The sequence below is a fragment of the Phocoena sinus genome, chromosome 21, assembly GCF_008692025.1.
Source record: "Phocoena sinus isolate mPhoSin1 chromosome 21, mPhoSin1.pri, whole genome shotgun sequence".
Taxonomy (NCBI): domain Eukaryota; kingdom Metazoa; phylum Chordata; class Mammalia; order Artiodactyla; family Phocoenidae; genus Phocoena; species Phocoena sinus.
In genome coordinates, this window is record NC_045783.1 from 13,785,527 (window position 1) to 13,803,493 (window position 17,967).

General features: G+C 41.4%; 1 protein-coding gene across 2 annotated transcripts in view; it reads left to right on the plus strand.

Annotated features, from left to right (window-relative positions):
* Positions 1–17,967, plus strand: part of SNX25 (sorting nexin 25) — a 124,999-nt gene that overhangs the window by 92,025 nt on the left and 15,007 nt on the right. For both annotated transcript variants that reach the window (XM_032618403.1, XM_032618402.1), the window contains exons 10-12: positions 9,677–9,841; positions 12,908–13,039; positions 16,093–16,233. In XM_032618403.1, the coding sequence (XP_032474294.1) occupies positions 9,677–9,841; positions 12,908–13,039; positions 16,093–16,233 (438 nt within the window). The remainder of the gene's footprint in view (positions 1–9,676; positions 9,842–12,907; positions 13,040–16,092; positions 16,234–17,967) is intronic.

Sequence of the window (17,967 nt, forward strand, 5' to 3'; positions counted from 1 at the left end):
AAAGTGTTTTAGAATCACCTTATATAGAAAGACTGTGATTTATCTTGGACTCTTTCTTTCTGTCCAGTTCACTGTATCTCAAGCCCTGAGGAATCAGGTGTTAGAAGCAGATGTCTCTGAACTGTTGGTAAATTCATTCATTCAGACTTTTTTTTTTTTTTTTTTTTTTAAACATCTTTATTGGGGTATAATTGCTTTACAATGGTGTGTTAGTTTCTGCTTTATAACAAAGTGAATCAGCTATACATATACATATGTTCCTATATGTCTTCCCTCTTGCGTCTCCCTCCCTCCCACTCTCCCCATCCCACCCTTCCAGGCTGTCACAAAGCACCGAGCTAATATCCCTGTGCCTTGCGGCTGCTTCCCCCCAGCTATCTACCTTACTACGTTTGTTAGTGTGTATATGTCCATGACTCTCTCTCGCCCTGTCAAAACTCACCCCTCCCCCTCCCCATACCCTCAAGTCCGTTCTCCAGTAGGTCTGCGTCTTTATTCCTATCTTACCCCTAGGTTCTTCATGACATTTTTTTCCCTTAAATTCCATATATATGTGTTAGCATACGGTATTTGTCTTTTTCTTTCTGACTTACTTCACTCTGTATGACAGACTCTAGGTCTATCCATCTCATTACAAATAGCTCAATTTCATTTCTTTTTAAGGCTGAGTAATATTCCATTGTGTATTTGTGCCACATCTTCTTTATCCATTCATCCGATGATGGGCGCTTAGGTTGTTTCCATGTCCTGGCTATTGTAAATAGAGCTGCAATGAACATTTTGGTACATGACTCTTTTTGAATTTTGGTTTTCTCAGGGTATATGCCAAGTAGTGGGATTGCTGGGTCATATGGTAATTCTATTTGTAGTTTTTTAAGGAACCTCCATACTGTTCTCCACAGTGGCTGAACCAATTCACATTCCCACCAGCAGTGCAAGAGTGTCCCCTTTTCTCCACACCCTCTCCAGCATTTATTGTTTCTTGATTTTTTGATGATGGCCATTCTGACTGGTGTGAGATGATATCTCATTGTAGTTTTGATTTGCATTTCTCTAATGATTAATGATGTTGAGCATTCTTTCATGTGTTTGTTGGCATTCTGTATATCTTCTTTGGAGAAATGTCTATTTAGGTCTTCTGCCCATTTTTGGATGGGGTTGTTTGTTTTTTTGTTATTGAGCTGCATGAGCTGCTTGTAAATTTTGGAGATTAATCCTTTGTCAGTTGCTTCATTTGCAAATGTTTTCTCCCATTCTGAGGGTTGTCTTTTGGTCTTGGTTATGGTTTCCTTTGCTGTGCAAAAGCTTTGAAGTTTCATTAGGTCCCATTTGTTTATTTTTGTTTTTATTTCCATTACTCTAGGAGGTGGGTCAGAAAGGATCTTGCTGTGATTTATGTCATAGAGTGTTCTTCCTATGTTTTCTTCTAAGAGTTTGATAGTTTCTGGCCTTACATTTAGGTCTTTAATCCATTTTGAGCTTATTTTTGTGTATGGTGTTAGGGAGTGATCTAATCTCATACTTTTACATGTACCTGTCCAGTTTTCCCAGCACCATTTATTGAAGAGGCTGTCCTTTCTCCACTGTACATTCCTGCCTCCTTTATCAAAGATAAGGTGTCCATATGTGCGTGGGTTTATCTCTGGGCTTTCTATCCTGTTCCACTGATCTATCTTTCTGTTTTTGTGCCAGTACCATACTGTCTTGATTACTGTTGCTTTGTAATATAGTCTGAAGTCAGGGAGCCTTATTCCTCCAGCTCCTTTTTTCGTTCTCAAGATTGCTTTGGCTATTCGGGGTCTTTTGTGTTTCCATACAAATTGCGAAATTTTTTGTTCTAGTTCTGTGAAAAATGCCAGTGGTAGTTTGATAGGGATTGCATTGAATCTGTAGATTGCTTTGGGTAGTAGAGTCATTTTCACAATGTTGATTCTTCCCATCCAAGAACATGGTATATCTCTCCATCTATTTGTATCATCTTTAATTTCTTTCATCAGTGTCTTATAATTTTCTGCATACAGGTCTTTCGTATCCTTAGGTAGGTTTATTCCTAGATATTTTATTCTTTTTGTTGCAATGGTAAATGGGAGTGTTTTCTTGATTTCACTTTCAGATTTTTCATCATTAGTATATAGGAATGCCAGAGATTTCTGTGCATTAATTTTGTATCCTGCTACTTTACCAAATTCATTGATTAGCTCTAGTAGTTTTCTGGTAGCATCTTTAGGATTCTCCATGTATAGTACCATGTCATCTGCAAACAGTGACAGCTTTACTTCTTCTTTTCCGCTTTGGATTCCTTTTATTTCCTTTTCTTCTCTGATTGCTGTGGCTAAAACTTCCAAAACTATGTTGAATAAGAGTGGTGAGAGTGGGCAACCTTGTCTTGTTCCTGATCTTAGTGGAAATGCTTTCAGTTTTTCACCATTGAGGATGATGTTTGCTGTGGGCTTGTCATATATGGCTTTTATTATGTTTAGGAAAGTTCCCTCTATGCCTACTTTCTGGAGGGTTTTTATCATAAATGGGTGTTGAATTTTGTCGAAAGCTTTCTCTGCATCTATTGAGATGATCATATGGTTTTTCTCCTTCAATTTGTTAATATGGTTTATCACATTGATAGATTTGCATATATTGAAGAATCCTTGCATTCCTGGAATAAACCCCACTTGTTCATGGTGCATGATCCTTTTAATGTGCTGTTGGATTCTGTTTGCTGGTATTTTGTTGAGGATTTTTGCATCTATGTTCATCAGTGATATTGGCCTGTAGTTTTCTTTCTTTGTGACATCCTTGTCTGGTTTTGGTATCAAGGTGATGGTGGCTTTGTAGAAGGAATTTGGGAGTGTTCCTCCCTCTGCTATATTTTGGAAGAGTTTGAGAAGGATAGGTGTTAGCTCTTCTCTAAACGTTTGATAGAATTCACCTGTGAAGCCATCTGGTCCTGGGCTTTTGTTTGTTGGAAGGTTTTTAATCACAGTTTCAATTTCAGTGCTTGTGATTGGTCTGTTCATATTTTCTATTTCTTCCTGATTCAGTCTTGGCAGGTTGTGCATTTCTAAGAATTTGTCCATTTCTTCCAGATTGTCCATTTTATTGGCATAGAGTTGCTTGTAGTAATCTCTCATGATTTATTTTATTTCTGCAGTGTCAGTTGTTACTTCTCCTTTTTCATTTCTAATTCTATTGATTTGAGTCTTCTCCCTTTTTTTCTTGATGAGTCTGGCTAGTGGTTTATCTATTTTGTTTATCTTCTCAAAGAACCAGCTTTTAGTTTTATTGATCTTTGCTATTGTTTCCTTCATTTCTTTTTCATTTATTTCTGATCTGATTTTTATGATTTCTTTCCTTCTGCTAGCTTTGGGGTTTTTTTGTTCTTCTTTCTCTAATTGCTTGAGGTGCAAGGTTAGGTTGTTTATTCGAGATGTTTCCTGCTTCTTAAGGTGGGCTTGTATTGCTATAAACTTCCCCCTTAGAACTGCTTTTGCTGCATCCCATAGGTTTTGGGTCGTTGTGTCTCCATTGTCATTTGTTTCTAGGTATTTTTTTATTTCCTCTTTGATTTCTTCAGTGATCACTTCATTATTAAGTAGTGTATTGTTTAGCCTCCATGTGTTTGTATTTTTTAAAGATCTTTTCCTGTAATTGATATCTAGTCTCATGGCGTTGTGGTCGGAAAAGATACTTGATACAATTTCAGTTTTCTTAAATTTACCAAGGCCTGATTTGTGACCCAAGATATGATCTATCCTGGAGAATGTTCCATGAGCACTTGAGAAAAATGTGTATTCTGTTGTTTTTGGATGGAGTGTCCTATAAATATCAATTAAGTCCATCTTGTTTAATGTATCATTTAAAGCTTGTGTTTCCTTATTTATTTTCATTTTGGATGATCTGTCCATGGGTGAAAGTGGGGTGTTAAAGTCCCCTACTATGAATGTGTTACTGTTGATCTCCCCTTTTATGGTTGTTAGTATTTGCCTTATGTATTGAGGTGCTCCTATGTTGGGTGCATAAATATTTACAATTGTTATATCTTCTTCTTGGATCGATCCCTTGATCATTATGTAGTGTCCTTCTTTGTCCCTTTTAATAGTCCTTATTTTAAAGTCTATTTTGTCTGATATGAGAATTGCTACTCCAGCTTTCTTTTGGTTTCCATTTGCATGGAATATCTTTTTCCATCCCCTTACTTTCAGTCTGTATGTGTCTCTAGTTCTGAAGTGGGTCTCTTGTAGACAGCATATATAAGGGTCTTGTTTTTGTATCCGTTCAGCCAATCTGTGTCTTTTGGTGGGAGCATTTAGTCCATTTACATTTAAGGTAATTATCGATATGTATGTTCCTATTTCCATTTTATATATTGTTTTGGGTTCGCTACTATAGGTCATTTCCTTCTCTTGTGTTTCGTGTCTAGAGAAGTTCCTTTAGCATTTGTTGTAAAGCTGGTTTGGTGGTGCTGAACTCTCTCAGCTTTTGCTTGTCTGTAAAGGTTTTAATTTCTCCATCAAATGTGAATGAGATCCTTGCTGGGTAGAGTAGTCTTGGTTGCAGGCTATTCTCCTTCATCACTTTCAGTATGTCCTGCCACTCCCTTCTGGCTTGTAGGGTTTCTGCTGAGAGATCAGCTGTTAACCTTATGGGGATTCCCTTGTGTGTTATTTGTTGTTTTTCCCTTGCTGCTTTTAATATGCTTTCTTTGTATTTAATTTTTGACAGTTTGATTAATATGTGTCTTGGCGTGTTTCTCCTTGTATTTATCCTGTATGGGACCCTCTGTGCTTCCTGGACTTGATTAACTATTTCCTTTCCCATATTAGGGAAGTTTTCAACTATAATCTCTTCAAATATTTTCTCAGTCCCTTTCTTTCTTTCTTCTTCTTCTGGAACCCCTATAATTCGAATGTTGGTGCGTTTCATGTTGTCCCAGAGGTCTCTGAGACTGTCCTCAGTTCTTTTCATTCTTTTTTCTTTATTCTGCTCTGCAGTAGTTATTTCCACTACTTTATCTTCCAGGTCACTTATCCGTTCTTCTGCCCCAGTTATTCTGCTATTGATCCTATCTAGAGTGATTTTAATTTCATTTATTGCATTGTTCATCGTTGCTTGTTTCATCTTTAGTTCTTGTAGGTCCTTGTTAACTGTTTCTTGCATTTTGTCCATTCTACTTCCAAGATTTCGGATCATCCTTACTATCATTATTCTGAATTCTTTTTCAGGTAGATTGCCTATTTCCTCTTCATTTGTTAGGTCTGGTGGGTTTTTATCTTGCTCCTTCATCTGCTGTGTGTTTTTTTGTCTTCTCATTTTGCTTATCTTACTGTGTTTGGGGTCTCCTTTTTGCAGGCTGCACTTTCGTAGTTCCCGTTGTTTTTGATGTCTGTCTCCAGTGGCTAAGGTTGTTTCAGTGGGTTGTGTAGGCTTCCTGGTGGAGGGGACTAGTGCCTGTGTTGTGCTGGATGAGGCTGGATCTTGTCTCTCTAGTGGGCAGGTTCACGTCTGGTGGTGTGTTTTGGGGTGTCTGTGGCCTTATTATGATTTTAGGCAGCCTCTCTGCTAATGGGTGGGGTTGTGTTCCTGTTTTGCTAGTTGTTTGGCATAGCTTGTCCAGCACTGTGGCTTGCTGGTCGTTGAGTGAAGCTGGGTGCTGGTGTTAAGATGGAGGTCTCTGGGAGATTTCCGCTGTTTAATATTATGTGGAGCTGGGAGGTCTCTTGTTGACCAGTGTCCTGAAGTTGGCTCTCCTACCTCAGAGGCAGAGCCCTGACTCCTGGCTGGAGCACCAAGAGCCTTTCATCCACACAGCTCAGAATAAAAGGGAGAAAAAGTAGGGAGAATTAGTAGAAGTATGAGTAAAGAAAGAAGGAAAGGAGGAAAGGAAGGAAGGAAGAAAGAAGCAAAGAAGGAAAGAAAGGAGGGAGGGAGGAAGGAAGGAGGGAAAGAAGGAAAAAAGACAGAAAGAAAGATGATACAGTAAAAATAAAATAAAGTATAATATAGTTATTGAATTAAAAAATATTTAGAAAAAAAAAAAAAAGGGACGGATAGAACCTTAGGACAAATGTTGGAAGCAAAGCTATACAGAGAAAATCTTACACAGAAGCATACACATACACCTTCACAAAAAGAGGTAAAGGGGGAAAAATCATAAATCCTGCTCCCTGAGACCACCTCCTCAATTTGGGGTGATTCGTTGTCTAAAGGAGGGAAGGAAGGAAGGAAAGAAAGAAAGAACGAAGGTAAAGTATAATAAAGTTATTACAATTAAACTTAATTATTAAGAAAAAGAATTTTAAAAAAAAAGTCATGGACGGATAGAGCCCTAGGACAAATGGTGGAAGCAAGAGTATACAGACAGGATCTCACACAGAAGCATACACGTACACATTCACAAAAAGAGGAAAAGGGAAAAAAATCATAGATCTCGCTCCTAAATTCCACCTCTTCAATTTGGGATCATTCCTTGTCTATTCAGGTATTCCACAGATGCAGGGTATATCAAGTTGATTGTGGAGCTTTAATCCGCTGCTTCTGTGGCTGCTGGGAGAGATTTCCCTTTCTCTTCTTTGTTCTCACAGCTCACAGGAGCTCAGCTTTGGATTTGGCCCTGCCTCTGCGTGTAGGTCGCTGGAGGGCGTCTGTTTTTTCGCTCAGACAGGACGGGGTTAAAGGAGCCGCTGATTCGGGGCCTCCGGCTCACTCAGGCCGGGGGTTGGGGGATGGGGGTAGGAGGGGCACTACGTGCGGGGCGGGCCTGCGGCTGCAGAGGCGGCGTGACGTTGCGGCAGAGGCCGGCGTGATGTTGCACCAGCCTGAGACCCGCCGTGCGTACTCCCGGGGAAGTTGTCCCTGGATCCCGGGAACCTGGCAGTGGCGGGCTGCACAGGCTCCGCGGAAGAGGGGTGTGGAGAGTGACCTGTGCTCGCACACAGGCCCCTTGGTGGCGGCAGCAGCAGCCTTAGCGTCTCCCGCCCGTCTCTGGGGTCCGCGGTTTTAGCCGCGGTTCGCGCCCGTCTTTGGGGTTTGCGCTTTCAGCCGCGGCTCGCGCCCGTCTCGGGGGCTCGCGCCCTCAGCCGCGGCTCGCGCCCGTCTCTGGGGTTCGCGCTTTTAGCCGCGGCTCGCACCCGTCTCTGGAGTTCCTTTAAGCAGCGCTCTTAAACCCCTCTCCTCGCGCACCAGGAAACAAAGAGGGAAGAAAAAGTCTCTTGCCTCTTCGGCCGGTGCAGGCTTTTCCCCGAACTCCCTCCCGGCTAGTCGTGGTGCACTAACCCCTTCAGGCTATGTTCAAGCCGCCAACCCCAGTCCTCTCCCTGAGCTCCGTCCAAAACCAAAACCCGAGCCTCAGCTCGCAGCCCCGCCCGCCCCGGCGGGTGAGCAGACAAGCCACTCGGGCTGGTGAGTGCCGGTCAGCACCGATCGTCTGTGCAGGAATCTCCCCGCTTTGCCCTCCGCACCCGTCGCTGTGCACTACTCCGCGGTCCCGAAACTCCCCCCTCTGCCTCCCGCAGTCTCCGCCCGCGGAGGGGCTTCCTAGTGTGTGGAAACTTTTCCTCCTTCACAGCTCCCTCCCACTGGTGCAGGTGCCGTCCTTATTCTTTTGTCTCTGTTTTTTCTTTTGCCCTACCCAGTTACGTGGGGAGTTTCTTGCCTTTTGGGAGGTCTGAGGTCTTCTGCCAGCCTTCAGTAGGAGTTCTGTAGGAGTTGTTCCACGTGTGGATGTATTTCTGGTGTATCCGTGGGGAGGAAGGCGATCTCCGCGTCTTACTCTTCCGCCATCTTCAAGGTCCCCCTCCATTCAGACTTTTGAAAAAAAGTTTTGTGACTTGGTTCTTTACATTTTCAGTGTCTAAAACCACTGAACTAATTGGTCCAAAACTTGTTACTCCTTGCATTTTATTTTTAGGATAGCACAGCTAAAACAAACCGATCTCTCTACCTCAGAAATTAAAATGGTTAATATTCAAATGTTGTGAAAAGTTTGTCCAAATTAATACCCAACAGATAAACTGAATAAGGACTTGAACTGACAGTTAATATGAAAGGTAATAAATAGTAAACAAACGTGAAAAAATGTGCATCTTCACCCAGCATTCAGAGCAGGGTGGTATGTATCACTGATCTTTTGAAAGCTCCTACTCTTTGTTGCAGTAGTCCCACTTGTAGAAATTTATCCTATGAAAAGAACTAAAATGTAGGAAAAAAAAAGTTTATGCACAGTGGAGTTTATTTTAGGTTTTGGGAAGGCAGAAAAGCAGAATCAACCCATAGCAATAGGGATATGCCTCAGTATATTATCAATTCATAGAATACTATGCAGCCATAGCAGTTATAACTTGGAAGACTACAATACCCTCAAATATACAGCCTTGTATATTATGCAAAAAAGGCAGAATACCCTCTTGAATGTATACAAGGAGTAGGATGATGTCATAATATATATGCTCATGGACAAGGATTAGAAAGAATATACAAAAATACTTGGTGTTCTGGGATTATTAATACTTTATTTTTCTTTGAAAAATTTCTTTTACTGTTTGTTACAATTAATAAAAATCAGACGAAAATATCTGGAAGAAAGTTAAGGAGTAAATGAACCAGAAGACAGTTCTCAGCAGTTCTTTTCATGCTGTTGCTGCTCATGAATCTAATTACTAATATGCTATTTGCTGGTAATCTGTTCAGGTTGTTCCAAATTCTGTAGTCCTTTATGAATCTTAAGTCACTTTCAATGCTAACCATTCTACTTGTAAAATAATCTACCTGTTGATTAGTGAAAATAAGGACTGAGCAAAGTGTATACTGAAAATACTTTCACTAGTGGGAATTTGGGAATTCTATTTCAATGTATTCGTAGGTTCTGAAGATTAAGACATGCACATCTTTTTAAAATTTATTTATTTTTATTTATTTATTATTTTTGGCTGCGTTGGGTCTTCGTTGCTGTGCGCAGGCTTGCTCTAGTTGCGGCGAGTGGGGGCTACTCTTCGTTGCGGTGCGGTGGCTTCTCTTGTTGCGGAGCACAGGCCCTAGAGCACGGGGGCGTCAGTAGATGCAGTGCACGGGCTCAGTAGTTGTGGCTCGTGGGCTCTAGAGCGCAGGCTCAGTAGCGCACGGGCTTATTTGCTCCGGGTCATGTGGGATCTTCCCGGACCAGGGCTTGAATCCGTGTCCCTTGCATTGGCAGGCAGATTCTCAACTACTGCGCCACCAGGGAAGCCCGGAAATTCTGTTTTAAAGGGACACGCGTGAATTTTTCATAATATTCTTAGGAGCCCAAAAGGAAGCCAGGTCTTAGTGTTTTTTTGTCAAAATTTAGGCACAGAACATTTGGGTTGAGTTGGGAAGATAACTCAGTTGCCTTCCTTGTTCTATGCAGGTTCCCTTGGGTATACCATTTAGGAAATAGTGGTGTGGCCTTTCGCTAGGCTATTAAATGTTTCTTTTTTTTCACTGCAATTCCAAATACCAGTTACTTTGATTCTAAATGTTGATCCTTTGCTTTTTCACTTAGCTGAGAAAAAACAATCTACTTCTAGGCTTTCTACCATGGATTCTTAGTGGAATCCAGTGCTTTGGAGCAGTGTATTGTAATGATCTAGAACCTATACTATAGGTAATACTTAGGGAATATTCCACCACTATAAGATATGGTGGTTCATGTGATGTTTTCCCCCAGGACCCGGGAGGCGAGGCTGGTGAGGAATCTGTGGATGACGGCACCAGTCGGATTAATGAACAAACCAGTTTTGCTGTAAACAAACTACGAGAACTAAATGAGAAACTTGACTATAAGAGGCAAGCTCTAAATTCTATTCAAAATGCACCAAAACCTGACAAGAAGGTAACTCTTCTGCTTTCAAGGTTGTCTTTAAAAGTTTCCATTTTTCTAATTTGATAAATAGTAGTTTTCAGTTTATGTTGAGAAGTGTTTCTTTAAAAAGAATTTCAGCTCTAAGATCCATTGGCTTTTTTTGTTTTTTTGTTTTTTGTTTTTGTTTTTGCTTCTAGTATAGAATTAGCAAAGCATTTGTCTTTTATCTATTATGATTTGGGGTTCTTTCCCATCCTCAGCTGTAACTCTGTGTCTTTTGTCCGACTTGCCTACAGTGCCTTTGGGGAAGGGGCTGAGCTTCCCCTTGTGCCACAGTTGTTTCTGGAAGTGAGTTAACTCTGTAAGGACAGTCTAAAAAAATTTTTTTTCTTTTGAACACTGCAAGTACAACTTAGAGCACCTCACAGAATTATGCAAGAAATACATTGTTTCGCTAGAAACCAACAGAATTTGAAAGTTTAAAAAATGTAAACAGCATCTCACTCTGGCATTCCTCACGCCCAAGGGGTGGTGTGGCTTTCTGCTTTGTGTTCATGCCTCTTTGGTCGAAAAAGGAGGCTTCCCTAATGTAGGAATGGCTGGCACTCCTCGCTTCCCCAAAGTGATCTCCTCTGGCACTTTTTGAATGTGTGTTCAGAAGCCTGAGCGATGAGTAAGTGCAGGAGGCTGTGCTGGTCACCATGAAGAATCAGTGAAACAGAGTCTAACACCTGCCCTTGGGGAGCAAATGTGCTGACTGTGGAACCGAACATTACAGCCCTTGCTGATGATAAAATGCAGGATGTGCTTCCTGCTGGCTTTCTGAGGAGGGTCCTTGTGGGCTGCATGTTTAGGAGAGTTGAACATGCAGCCATGAGGCAAAGTGGAGGCAAAGCTGCTGTCCTCCAACTACAGAGTTGCATAACCTTATAGGTTTTCTCATTAAAAGAGATCCAAGGAGACGGTGAGCATAGAATTTTTTTTTAATTATTTATTTTTTTAAATTGTAGCCAAGTATACATAACATAAAATTTACCATGTGTACAGTTCACTGGCATTAAGTATGTTCACATTGTTATATAACCAGCAGCACCATCCATCTCCAGAATTCCTTTTCATCTTGCAAAACTGAAACTCTATACCCAGTAAACAGTAATTCCCCATCCCCTTACCCCCAGTCCCTGGCAACCACCATTCTCCCTTTGCCTCTTATGAATTTAACTACTCTAAGTACCTCCTGTGAGTAGAATCATTCAGTGTTTGTCCTTTTGTGACTGGTTTGTTTCCCTTAGCATAATGTACTCAAGATTCATCCATATGGTAGCACGTGTCAGAATTTCATTCCTTTTTAAGGCTAATATTCAATTGCATGTATATACAACATTTTGTTTATTCATTTATCCATTGATGGACACTTGGTTTGCTTCCACATTTTGGCTATGGTAAGAAATGCTGCCTTGAACATGGATGTACAAATATCTCAAGAACCTGCTTTCACTTCTTTGGGGTATTGCTGGGTCATATGGTAGTTCTGTTTTAATTGTTTAGGAATCTCTGTATTGTTTTCCATAGTGACTGCACCATTTTACCTTCTCACCAGCAGCCCATAAGGGTTCCAGTTTCTCAGTATCCTTACCGGCACTTGTTACTTTCTGGGTTTTTTTTTTTTTTTTTTTTTTTTTGTGGTATGCGGGCCTCTCACTGTTGCGGCCTCTCCCGTTGCGGAGCACAGGCTCTGGACGCGCAGGCTGAGCCTGCGTGCTCCGCAGCATGTGGGATCTTCCCAGACCAGGGCATGAGCCCGTGTCCCCTGCATCAGCAGGCGGACTCTCAACCACTGTGCCACCAGGGAAGCCCACTTTCTGTTTTTTGATAGCATTTGTTCTAATGGGTGTGAGGTGGTATCTCATTGTGGTTTTGATTTGCATTTCCCTAATGATTAGTAATGTTGAGCATCTTTTTATGTGCTTTTTGGCTATTTGTTTTCTCTGGAGAAATGTCTATTCAAGTACGTTGCCCATTTTTGAATCAGGCTGTTTTTTGTTGTTGAGTTTTAGGAGTTCTCTATATATTCTGGATATCAGCCCCCTATCAAATAAGTGATTTGCAAATATTTTCTCCCATTCTGTGAGTTGCCTTTTTACTGTGTTGATAGTGTTCTTTGCACAAAAGTTTTAAAAATTTATGAAGTCCATTTGGCCTGTATTTTCTCTTGTTGCCTGTACCTTTGGTGTCATAGCCAAGAACTCATTGCCAATCCCGTGTCATGAAACTCCTCCATGTTTTCTTCTAAGAATTTTATAGTTTTAGCCTTATGAGTAGGTCTCTGATCTATTTTGAGTTAACCTTTGTATATGGTATTATGTAAGGGCCCAACTCCATTGTTTTGCATGTGGTGATGATCCAGTTTTCTCAACACCATTTGTGGAAAAGACTGTCCTTTCCCACTTACGGTCTTGGCACCCTTGTTGAAAATCATTTGATCATATATGCAAAGGTTTATTTCTTGGCTGTCTATTGTATTCCTTTGGTATATGTCTGTCTTTATGCCAATGGCATACTGTTTTGATTAGTGTAGCTTTGCAGTAAATTTTGAAATCAGGAAGTGTAAGTCCTTCAACTTCGTGGTTCTTCTTCAAGATTGTTTTGGCTATTCAGTTTCCCTTGAGATTCCACATGAATTTTAGGATGGATTTTTCTTTTTGTGCAAAAACATTATTGGAATTTTGATAGAGATGGTGTTGAAACTGTGGATTGCTTTGGGTAGCATTGAGTCTTAGCAATATTTAGTCTTCCAGTCCAGGAACATGGGATGTCTTTCCATTTACTTATGTCTCCTTTAATTTCTTTCATCAGTGTTCTGTAGTTTTCATCATAGAAGTCTTTCACCTCCTTGCTTAAGTTCATTCCTAAGTATTTTATTATTTTTATGCTATTGTAAATGGAATTGTTTTCTTAATTTCCTTTTTGAATTGTTCATTGCTGGCGTGTAGAAACAGCTGATTTTTGTGTGTTGATTTTGTCTCCTGCTACTTTGCTGAATTGCATAGCATTTTAGATGGTTTCATAACTCCCAGGATGTTTTTCCTGTGACAGATTGTTTCTAAGTTGAAGGAGGAAATAATTCTAATAGAGAAAGAACGCACAGAACTTCAGCTGCACATGGCAAGAACAGATTGGTGGTGTGAGAACCTCGGTATGTGGAAAGCCTCCATCACCAGTGGAGAGGTAGGTTTGTCTGCTTTTCTTCCCAGTTTATTAGGTATTTATTTCCAAAGTTTTAAGTTTGACTTTATCAGACAAGATTTTGTTCCAAATAATTAAGGTTGGGAATAGAAAACTTATATTCATTCTTCCAGACTGCATTGGTCTTGCCTTCCTCACCCCGTATTTTCACTCTGGTTCATGACTGGGAGCTGTTACTGTGTTGCCTGGTGTAGATCTGATCTCCCTCCACTTCAGACAGAAAGTTGTCCTTGTTCATTGGAATCATAAGCAACTTTCAGATAGGAACAATTAATGTCCTTGAATTACCAATTTACTTTTCCACTGAGGGTTGCAATAAAATGGAAAGCACTGCTTGAAATTTGGAGATGAAGAATTTTAAATGTGTTTCTGATTGATCTGTCCTGCTGACTTCAGTGGCTCAAATGTCAATAGCGCTCAGATCTTTAATAATGAATATGTTTTCCCTTGAAGTAGAAAATATTTTGCTATTCTCTGAGGGATATGGGACAGTAGTTTTCAGAATACACTGTATCCCTTTTCTTTTGTCTGTAAAAATAATTTCATTTAAAGGAAAGATATTTCTATGCATTTACATTGTTAGTGTTGACAACTCCTTCCTTCCCACCTGCTCGACTGTCGAAACCTGGAGATGAAGGTCAGGTCCAGCGTACCTAGAGATGATGTTACTAAGTGAAGTAAGTGAGACAGAGAAAGACAAATACCATAATGATGTCAGTCGTATGTAGAATCTCATTTTTTAAAATGATATAAATTAACTTATTTACAAAAGAAACAGACTCACAGATTTCTAAAAGAAACTTATGGTTACCAAAGGGGAAACATGGCGGTGGGGCAGAGACAAAATAGGAGTTTGGGATGAACACACACACACACACTACTGTATGTAAGATACATAACCAACAAAGACCTACTGTATAGCACAGGGAACTCTACTCAATGTTCTGTAATAATCTATATGGGAAAAGAATCTGAAAAAGAATGAATATATGTATATGTATAACTGAATCACTTTGCTGTACATCTGAAACTAACACAACATTGTAAATCAACTCTACTCCAATAAAATTAATTTAAAAAAAAAGAGAAAGTCCGGTCCACCGTATAGCACACAAATGACAAGATCCTGAGTAAGTCATTGTGACTGTTTGGCCCCATCATTGCCTCAAATGGTTGGTCAAATACTCAGCTCCTGAGATTCGCAAGGGCCCACCTGCCCAACTTATGTGTCCATCCCTGCTTTTCTCGTCAACTCAGTGGCCTGACACTCTTACCAGGGGAAGGGCTTAGAATTCACAATCTTAAATTCCCTTCTAGTTTAGGCAGCAAAACCACGCATGTTCTCCAGGAGCCAGCCTGAAAGCACACGTGTTACGTGAGAGCTTACCAAGCGCCCTTAGTGAGTCTTTGGTGCTTGTTGAGCCTCCCTTTAAGGTGAGCTGCAGGGCCAGATACCTTTCTTGAGGGGAGGTGAGGGCAGTGGGGAGGGAAGGTTGCACAGAGCCTGGAATACCGTGTACAAACGCTTGGTCACCGCAGATGGAGTTGCCTCTGGGATGGACATCTAGGAAGGGGGGAGCTCAGGGGATGTGATGTCAAAAGGTAACAGAGGAGGCCCTTGGAGGGCAGAGAACACACATTCTGTCACCTTCTCACCTTTGCGTAGAGCTGCCTCTGACATTTCACAGTTTATTATAACTATCTTCCAAAGGCAAATACTGAGGGAGGGAGGAGAGGAGGAAAAACCCTCACGAGGCCCTTTGCCCTGGTGATCAGTTATCGCTCAGGGGCTTGCCGCGACCTTGGTCCCCGAAAAGATAACGGAAATGGACCCAGAGGGGTCACCTGACTGCCGAGAGTTCACGAAGCAGCCCCGTGTGCGAACCTGTGGAGGATGTGTTTACCTCGTGCTAGCCTCCCTGGAGCTCTGAGAGGGCTGAGCCGCCGTGAGCTGTGTGCTCGCCTCCACGCCCTGTCCTCACAGGGGCACGGTGATCCTACCTGGTGGGGCTCAGCCGGTGCTCAGCAAGTTCGCTGTCTCCTTCCCTTGCCTTTCTGTTGATTCTTTGTCTCTAATTTCGGTTCATGACGCTAATTCAAGCTTAGATTCAGTGTATTTCCTTTTTGTTTCTTCTCTCATCCATTTATGTGAAGAGCAATGGTGGCTATTCTGAATTATGACAGGGTGTGTGTGTATGTGTTTTAAGAATTACCTTAAGTTGGGAGGTAGGGGAAATTAGGTCTCCCAATGTGAAATTTCTCGAAAATGGAAATCACAGCTTGTGGAATCCTCTATTAAACTGGGGAAACCCTCATCCTTCTCTGAGAGAGGTTTTGGTCTCTCACACCTGTTCGCTTCCTGTTAATTTGCTTTTTCAAGGAAACCCAGTTAGGATGTTAAGTCTGCTATGTTAGTCTTCTTTTGCTGCACAACAAATTACCACACATTTCATGGCTCAAAACATCACCCATTTATTAGCTCACAATTGTGTAGGTTGAAAGTCCAGCACTGTCTGACTGTGTTCTCTGCATCGTAAGGCTGAAATCAGGTTGTTGGCCAGACTGAGTTCTTGTCTGGAGAATCTGGGGAAAATCCACTTCCAGGTCCATTCAGGTCCTTGGCAGGATTCAGTTCCTGGTGGTTGTGGGACTGAGGACTCTGTTCTTTTGCCGTCAGCACCATGTTGCTCTCAGTTCCTGGCAGCACTCCCAGACCCTTTCCGCATGGCCCTCTCCATCTTTACAGTGGCACATGTCAGACTTTTCTCGTGCTTCCTCTGATTCCTCTTCTGCTACTCGCCAGAGAAATCCCTCTGCTTTGAAAGGGCCCACGTGGTTAGGATTAGGCCCTAGTTTAAGGTTGCTTGTCCATGTGGCATGCCCTGTCAGAATAGAACCCATCATTTTCAAGTCCTGGGGACTGTGTGGGGCATACATGCCAGGGAGAGGGAGATCCTGGGGGACACTTAAACGTCTTGCCTACCGTATCGCTCACCGTGCTTTTCGTTGCTGTTGTGTTCGTCTGTTTTTCCAAGGTTACAGAAGACAATGGTGAACAAATGCCCTGTTACTTTGTCATGGTAAGCTTACAAGAAGTTGGAGGAGTTGAAACTAAGAACTGGACGGTCCCCAGAAGGCTCAGTGAGTTTCAGAATTTACACCGGAAACTTAGTGAGGTATGAATTCTTGTGAACACAGATTTAGAATAACTGAAGAAGAGATTTAAGAGCTCATTTCAATTTTTACACACAAAGAAACGGATTCATCTTTCTCCTTTGCTGTTGATAGTGGCAAAGTGGCATTTTCAGCTTGACGTTTAGAAATTTACTTGAAGATCAACCATCTAGTCTAGTCTAAATCCTTCAGGATAGATAATTGTCTGACCTCCGTTGTATCCCCCAGAACCCCAGAGCTGGAGGAGAGCTGGGGAGCATCGATGGCCATTGGTTTCAGAGCTGCCAGTTGTGACCCACTGCGGGTAGTGAGATCAATTCTGGGTTGCAGCAATAGAAAGAGGATAGAATATATTGCATTTCATCACATAAAGGAATTGAATCAGTAGAGTGCGGTGGTTGAGAGCACAGACTCTGCAGCCAGGCTGCTCGAGTTTGGATCCAGTTTTGATCCTCGCTTTACTATTTACCAGCTCTGTGACCTGGACCTGTCACTCTATCTCTTTATACCTCTTTTTATTAATATCTGTATTCTACTGATATTAACAGTGCCTTCCTTACCCATCTCACACAGCTGTTGTAAGAATGAAGGGAATAAGCGTGTGCAGAGCATTTAGAAGAACATGCTGCACATAGTAAACATTATTTGCTTTTGTTAGTAGTAGTTACAGTAGTAGTAATGAGCACTGTTTCATGGTACTTTAGCTTCGGTTTTATGGGTGTGTATATTATAAGTATGGGTGTGTGTATTGCATACATGGATGTGTATACTGCGTGTATGGATTTGTGTATTGCATGTATGGATGTGTATACGTTTGGGTGTGTGTATTGTTATGTCTAGGTGTGTGTACTATATAATATATGGATGCATGTATCTGCATGTGCATTGTGGGTTGCAATGTGGTATGTATTTCCTGCTGTGGATTTTAGTTTAAAATGTTTGAAAGCTACTAATCTAGGTCAGTTCTTTTATTTGATAGATGAGGGAACGTGATCCCAGAGAGTTTAACTGACTCGTAGTAGGATGTATACATAACGGCCAAACCAGGACTAGAATCCAGGTTGTCTTAGTTTCCATTCACGATTTTCCCATTTTTCTCAGGAGTTGCATCTTCTCTAACTCTCCATCTACTGGAGCTAATTGCCCTTTACCCCAGCAATTAAAGTGTTCTTCAGTTGTTTCTACCTTCATTTAAGTCCATTTTTCTCTTGCTCAGAATGAACTGATGCTGGTAAAACCCTACGGTCACCTCTCAGACCCTTCTTTTGCAAAGGAAATATGTCTGTTTCCTTTCACCTTTTCTTCTAGGGTGATTTTTTAAAAACACTTTTAATCAGTAATTTTTATCAAGAACAATTGCTCTGAAGCATTAGAGGAAACAAGCCTTATAAAATTTCACGTCTGTTCTTTTGTCTCATTATATTTCTTCCTCTGTGGCCTGATTCCTGGGTTCTTCTCTCACCTTTGGCATTTCGTATTGTGTGAGTTTTTTTCTTTTCTTACTTACTTTCTTTTTTTTGGAGTTTTCATTTTTTGAAAGAACTCTTCCTATTGACAGCTGTGATAGGTCCCTGTCGGGGCTGCTGTGACCCTGAAAACAGCAGGAGGGAAGGCCGTTGCAGGCAGACTCTGTGCTCACTTACTTTTCAGCACCAGTGATCTAGTCAGCATATTCCAGTGGCCCCAGTGCCTTAGTGAAGAGGCAGCGTCTGGAGCATTTGGAACCCACTGTCCTC